This window comes from Tupaia chinensis, unplaced genomic scaffold (genome assembly GCF_000334495.1).
Source record: "Tupaia chinensis unplaced genomic scaffold, TupChi_1.0 Scaffold000049_1, whole genome shotgun sequence".
Taxonomy (NCBI): Eukaryota; Metazoa; Chordata; class Mammalia; order Scandentia; family Tupaiidae; genus Tupaia; species Tupaia belangeri.
The window spans coordinates 1,193,296-1,199,898 of NW_006159507.1; the positions used below are offsets into that span (position 1 = coordinate 1,193,296).

The 6,603-nt window shown below is 50.0% G+C and overlaps 1 protein-coding gene and 1 pseudogene across 3 annotated transcripts in view; one reads left to right on the top strand and one right to left on the bottom strand.

Moving 5' to 3' along the window:
• Positions 1 to 4,781, top strand: part of RIPOR3 (RIPOR family member 3) — a 91,183-nt gene extending 86,402 nt beyond the window's left edge. For 2 of the 3 annotated variants that reach the window (XM_027775075.1, XM_027775076.1), the window contains exon 22: positions 3,130 to 4,781. In XM_027775075.1, coding sequence (XP_027630876.1) covers positions 3,130 to 3,675 — 546 coding nt within the window. In that variant the 3' untranslated portion in view covers positions 3,676 to 4,781. The remainder of the gene's footprint in view (positions 1 to 3,129) is intronic. The other variant, XM_027775078.1, reaches the window with a different exon arrangement.
• LOC102492888 (28S ribosomal protein S17, mitochondrial pseudogene) lies at positions 958 to 1,555 on the bottom strand (annotated as a pseudogene).
• Positions 4,782 to 6,603: the final 1,822 nt, after the last annotated feature.

Sequence of the window (6,603 nt, forward strand, 5' to 3'; positions counted from 1 at the left end):
TCTAGCAAGTACATGTGTCCTCTGGCAGTTAAAAAAAAAAATACACACACACACACACATACATATATAAAGAGAAGAATAGTTCATTGTTAAAAGAAAAAAGAAGTGTAGAAGTTATCCATCCGCTGACACTTAACCTCCACTGACATGTTGATATACGACATTTGTTTCTAGGTGTGTGTGCGCTTGACGTTGACCCTATTACATTCAGTTTAAAATTAGCGAGCAAAGTAAGAACTCCTGTGTGAGAGAGGCAGCACTTTTGAATTCTTCATGAAGGGGCCATCAGGTGCATGTTTTCATTTAACCTACTCGCCCACTTGCATGTTACAGAAAATGGAGGTTTTTTTCATCCAGTTTTTTTGGGAGGGCTCATAAATCACATCATTGAGAAACTTTATGCATAAACCTTTTTGAAAAACCATCTTGAATGAACCATCTTGAGTTCTAAATTCTTTTTTTTTTTCGCAAAAAAGTTATCACAGTTTATTAATGAACTGCAACAAAACTCAGACACTCTCCAACTCAAATGTATGTGTGAAAAGTCCTACAACTTATGTGCACCAGGTCTTAACTCACACCTGCTTGATCTGGCCTGGGATATTAAAAAAGGTAACATAGAACTTGACATTCTATTTCCATCATGTCAACATTCTTATTAATAGGGCTTAATCTGAAAAAGTCTGGCTTACAAGTATGTTAACTATTCCCCTTTGGAACGGATTAAATCAGAGAAAAATTAAATTTATTTAAAATATAGAACAAAAATATTGCTTAATGGGGATTTTATCTGTTTATATCAAAAAGTATTCTCCCAAAATAAGGATTCTAATTCAAGATTCCCTTGAATGAAAAAGTAACAGGAAAAGTAACAGCAAATAATGTGGCCGATTGCTAGGCACACTTAGTAGACACACAAGCATGTTTGCTGAAAAGAACATTTGAAACATGGCATAACTCTTTATGAAAAATTGTAACAGGTTCTTCATTTAATTTTGGTTATTTAATAATATACCATAAGAGTAACTGAGTAGTTTATGATAAAACCGAGAAAATTTTCTTTTCCCGTAAAGTGAACATGTCAGCCTTTCCCTTTGGTTCCTTCCAATCCTCCTTCACGTGTTGAAGAGACATTGAGTTCTTCTAGGGTTTTGGTGAAGTGGGTGGTTTCCGAACCGAGTGGGCTCTCCAGGTAGGGAGTTCCCGCACAGGGTCTTCCTGTCACTGGATCTATGACTTTTCCAACTTTGAAAACGATCTCAGCCAGTTCACGTTTCTCGTGCTTTATTCGTGGAACAGGTAAAGCTTTGAGAAGCACGATATCCCCAGCTGTACACTGCTGAAGGGCATCGTGGGCAAAGTAGGCTTTCCTCTTATTAAAATATTTTAATAAATAGGGATTCAGAACAAGCCTGGTCACTCTCACTGTAGCAGTGTTTTGCATTGCTGTCCCAGTCACTTTCCCCACGACCCACTTGGCATGGACACATGAACAAGTTACTGACATTATGGCTCTGCCTCCCAGGGAACAGCAGCACACGCTCCCCTCCCTCTCTCTTTTTTTTTTTTTTTTTTTTAAGAGAGATTTTTGCTATCGGGCATATGCACAGGCCAGAGAGAGATGAGAGGAAAAGTGAGAAATCACACCCCTCCCGGGGGAGGGGGAAATGGCCATGCCACAATCCCTTCTTCTCCATTTTCTCGGTATTTTGGGCATGCACATACATGCGCCTGGCACGAGTTTTAAGCTACTGGGTCTGGGACACAAACTCAGTCAGCTATGTGGGAGTCCAGGGATGTAACCACTACACCACCTGCTGGTCCCAAGTTCTAAATGACTTCTTTAGGCTGGACTCCACAAGTATTAGGACAAGCCCAGGTAATAACAGTGCTTCTGAGATGCTTGATATAACCCAGCCATCTGCATTGAGGGCGGTCCGTTTACCTCAGTCAACCTCACATGCAATTGCAATTTTCATTTTAAAACATCGCTACGTGCTGGGGCCAGCAGGTGGCATAGTGATTAAGGTGCTGGACTTCCACATTGTGTATCATGGTTCGAGTCCCAGACCTGGAGGCTTGAAACTCACACTGGGCACATGTGTGTGCGTACCCAAAATCCCAAGAAGAGAATGGAGGAGGAAGGGTTGTGATGTACCCATCTCCCCTGGGAGTGATTTGTCTCTGTCTCTCCAGTGAACATACATACCCTATAGCAAAAATCTCTCCAAAAAAAAAAAATTACTACCTGGGACCCAGCAGGTAGCCTGGTGGTTAAGGAGCTGGCCAACTGTGGTTTGAGCCCTGGTGGCTTGCTTCCTCTCTTTTTCTCTGACTCTGGTGAGTACACATGCTCTATAGCAAATTAAAAAAAAATAACCATAAATAAATTAAATTAATTAATCATTTAATCACACTTAAGCCAGCAGGATACATAGTGGTTAAGGAACTCAACTCCCACATAGCCTACTGAGGTTTGAATCCCAGAGCTGGCAGTTAAAACTCAATGCCAGGCATGTGTGCATGCATGCCCAAAATCCCAAGAAGAGAATGGAGAAGGAATTGTGGTGTGGCCATCCCCCTCAGGGTGTGATTTCTCACTTTGTCTCTCTCTCTGTCTCTGACAAGCACACATGCTCTATAGCAAACATCTCCCTTTTAAAAAATCATTGCCCATTTACCAGATGAAAGATAGGTCAATAAGATCCAACTCACTTGCCCATTCACTCCGGAATGAATCTACAGGGGATTCTAGGAAGGGCACTTGGTTACAGATAAGCAGCAAGGGGCTGGGTGCCCAGCAGGGGGCACTGCAGCGCGTGCTCGTCCTTAGAGAGCAGCCTTCTCCCAGCTCAGGCTGCCCTAGAGGGTCAGAGGAGGTAGGAAGGGTCAGAAGGAAGCACGTCTCCTCATCGTTGGAGCCCGCCAGACGCATCCATGAAGGCAAGCTCTGCTGATGGCCGGCCCCCTAGCAGCTGAACGAACTTTTGTCCAAAGGCGTTTCGGACAAACCTGAGGCCACAGAAGAAACCTGGAAGCTTCCAGAAATGAAAGGGGGCTGAGGCCCCCTGCAGGGCTGATAAAGGTGGACTCTACCTAACGAACGCTTTTCTTTCTAACCTCCAACAGGGCGTTGAGAGCATCGATCAGATTGCCAGCCTGTGCCAGTCAGACCTGGAGGCTGTGCGAGCTGCAGCCCGGGAGACCACGCTGTCGTTCGGTAACGTAGCGCGTCAAAGGTCGTGTGCGGTGCGGCGGGTTCCCAGGCCCTTAGAAGGAGCGGTCGCGCCAGCCCTCGAACAGGCGGAGTGGCACAGGGTGGGCACCGGGCGCAAGCCTGGAGCAGAGCAGCCCCCACTGAGCTGCTTCCCAGCTACGGCATGTTCCTTCCTGGCTGGGTGGCCACAAGTGTCAGAGTCCTTAACTCCGCTTTCTAGTCTCTGTGGACGAAAGCCAGCGGGGGCGCGGCAGGGGGCCGGCTCCACAGACTGGGTCGCAGAGGTAGGGCAAGGTCCTCAGTCCATGCAGGCCACCAGGTGGGCGCTCAACTCCTCCAGCCCTGCCCATGTGACAGTGAAGCCAACCTATCAGCCAGTACGAGGACAGCCAGGGCTGGACGGAGTAGGACACAGAGCGGGAGACCATCCAGTGGCAATCCCTTACTATTTCAGGTGAAAAAGGACGCTTAGCTTTTGAGAAGATGAACAAACTTTGCTCAGAACAAAACGAAGTGTTCGGCCAAGAGGCAGATGTTGAAATCACAGTATTTTAAAAAGTCTCTAGAGGACCCCAAACTTGGCTTTCTTTTCCTCCTTCTTTTTCTTGGCTGCTGCCCCAGCGCCTGAGCTCTGGGCAGGGCACGCCACACGTTCCCCGGGACTGAGCTTGCCTGGGCTGCCACCGGGGGCTCCAGGGCAGTTACAAAGCCCCAGGGCACACGTGGGGCTTTTGTGCAGCAGCAGGAAAGGTGACGCACGGAAGGCTGCACAGCTCCAGGAGGCGATCTGTGGCTTGAACGTCGAGTGCCCTCCCCAGGATGCAGAGCGGGCCAGTGCCATCCAGCCACACTGCGGAGTGGCCGAGGCCAAGCCGGCCAAGGCCTGGAATAAAAGGCCTTGGGGTGAAGGGTGGAACAGAAGCCCCTGCACACCGGCTGGCTCAGCACTTCTGCTCCATGCCGGCTGGCTGGGGAAGACCGCAGTGGCTCCAGTCGCTTTGACAGCAGCCAGCTGTCACCTTGGCGAGCTGGGGAAGGGCCCTGAGCCAAGGTCTCTAAAACCCACTGTCAACCCAGCTGCAGCCCGCATGCCAGCCAAGAGGGCAGAGCTGGCCGGCCTGGACCTCGTTTTCCCCCTGCTCACAGCACCAAGGACGGACCTGGGGCAGCCAGGAGCCTTGGGCGTTGCAGGCCTTGGCAGTACACATCAAAATGGAATCCGGGTTTTGAAACCAGTCCACTTAGGGCCTATTAAACTGCGCCAGGGGCCATAAACTGGTTTGAAGAGCGATCTCACTGAAGAGCATGTTGCTTTAAAGAAACTTAGTTTCCTATTTAAGTCTATTAAAAACCACGTCCTGAGACGTCTCTGTGCTGATCACGGAGGAAACTTGGGACGTGAAAGCCGTTCTCGGCAGTGGCATTGGCGAACTCTGTAACTTAAACATTCTCATTCCAACTTCTTGTATATATTTTGTGCTTTTTGGGTTAATTTAGTATTTATTTCCCTTGTTCCTATGTTCAGTTTTCTGAAATTTCAATTAAAAAAAAAAAAGACTTTTAATCGGTGTTTTACTTTACCAAGAAGCAAATGGTGGTGTTCCTCCAATTCAGCGACTTGCCGGGACACACGAGCTGCACGTGGGCGCTGACTCCCCACCAGCCCGCGTGTCCTGTGAGGACGGGATGGAGGGTGGCCACACGTGCGTGCGTCTGTCTTCCCTCAGTGTACCTGGTCCTACGCAGGCAGCCCATGGGAAGGCCTTTGGCCTTCTCATCTCGTGTCTGCTCCAAAGTTACAAATCCACTACTTTTTCACACCAGCACTCTTCTTGAAAGCTTAGATGCCATTTTTTATACACAAAACACTAAAGTGGAGAGTGGGTGGGACATGCTCTTGGGCCCACAAGCCTCGGCGGGCACTCTGTGGCCACAGACCATAGCTGGTTTGGCTCCCAGTCCCGAGGGCCTGCCGGGGCCACTGCATGGCCGCTCCCCCTGCCGCCAGCTGGGTGTCATGGCCCATGTGCCATGCTCGCACATGCTGCAAGTCGGAAATTACTTCAAAGCCGAGCCAGGCCCTCACTCTGGGGAGGCCTTAGGCTGGCTCATTGTTACACAAAAAGACGACAGTGTTGTGACTGTCATGATTTCTGAGTCAGCTCCACGTCAGACGGGACTGCGTGTGTACGAGATGCCGTGACCGTTGTACCTTACAGGCAACTGGCCAAGGGACACAGTTGGAGGCTAGAGCAGCTCTTCCAACAACTCCTCTAAGTGTGCAGTGATCGGGGGTCCTCCAGTGGGTGAGCCTTTTTGTGTCCTTGAAGGAAATGGGTGGAGGCCTCAAGGGTTGCATACCTCCCCAGCGTGGGGCACCCCCAGGCCAGTGGCATGCAGACTCCAGGCCGCTGGCGCAGCTCTTCGACGTGGAAAACTAACCCGCTCAGCTGACACCATCTGCTCCCCATCAGCAGGGATGGAAAGAAACGAGCTGCCCGTTCTGGTTTAGGTCCATTAAGCAAAGAAATGGGAAGCACCCCAAATCCATGATCTTTAGAAAAAAAAATTTATTGTTGCAACTAGAATGCAAACCCATCATTTATATGGTGAGTTGGAAAACTGTACAGTCGACAGCTCTGTGAAGTCACAGAAGACCCTGAGACACGCCTGCCCACCCGCCCCCGCCGGTCATGCACCCATGTATACACACACATGAAAAGGCATTATACCAAAACACCTTGCTCTTTTTGTTTGTTTTTATTTTCGTACAAAGGGTTTATTCCATGGCCATTGTAAAAATAATGGCCCGATGAGTAAATATTGGCTTAAGGCATACAGCAGAGTGGCTCGCTCCTCGCTAACGTAGGTGTCACAGGGCGGGGCGCCGCCTGTCCGGGGTAGCGGGGGCCAGTACATCCACTCTGAAGTGCTACTGTATGTACACACCAGACTGCTACGTACAGACACAGGACTCCGAAAGCCAAGCCCGACTCAGAACTGCCCGCTGCCTGGCACCGCGGCCGTATCCACACCTCAGCATGGCTCTGTGGGGCGCTGCCGTGAACGGGGGTCCCCACCACGGAATCGCCATGCTGGCTTCTACCACGCGAAAGGCAAAATGTGAAAATGCTGGCAAGAGAGCAGCTCGGGGGCTCCAGCTGCCTTGTTTTTCCTGTTAAAAAAGCCACGTAACGTGGAGGTCTGAAGTTCCCCTCGCAGGAAGAGTCGTGAGCACCATCAGTCCCCACGGGGCTCGAGGGTGGGACAGGCGCGGGGCATCCTCGGCAGGACACAGGATGGCGACGGCAGCAGGCTGACTCTAGGACCGTCCCCAGACTGTCTCAGCAAGCGTGGCTCCCACCGGTCACCTTGCTTCCGAGTGG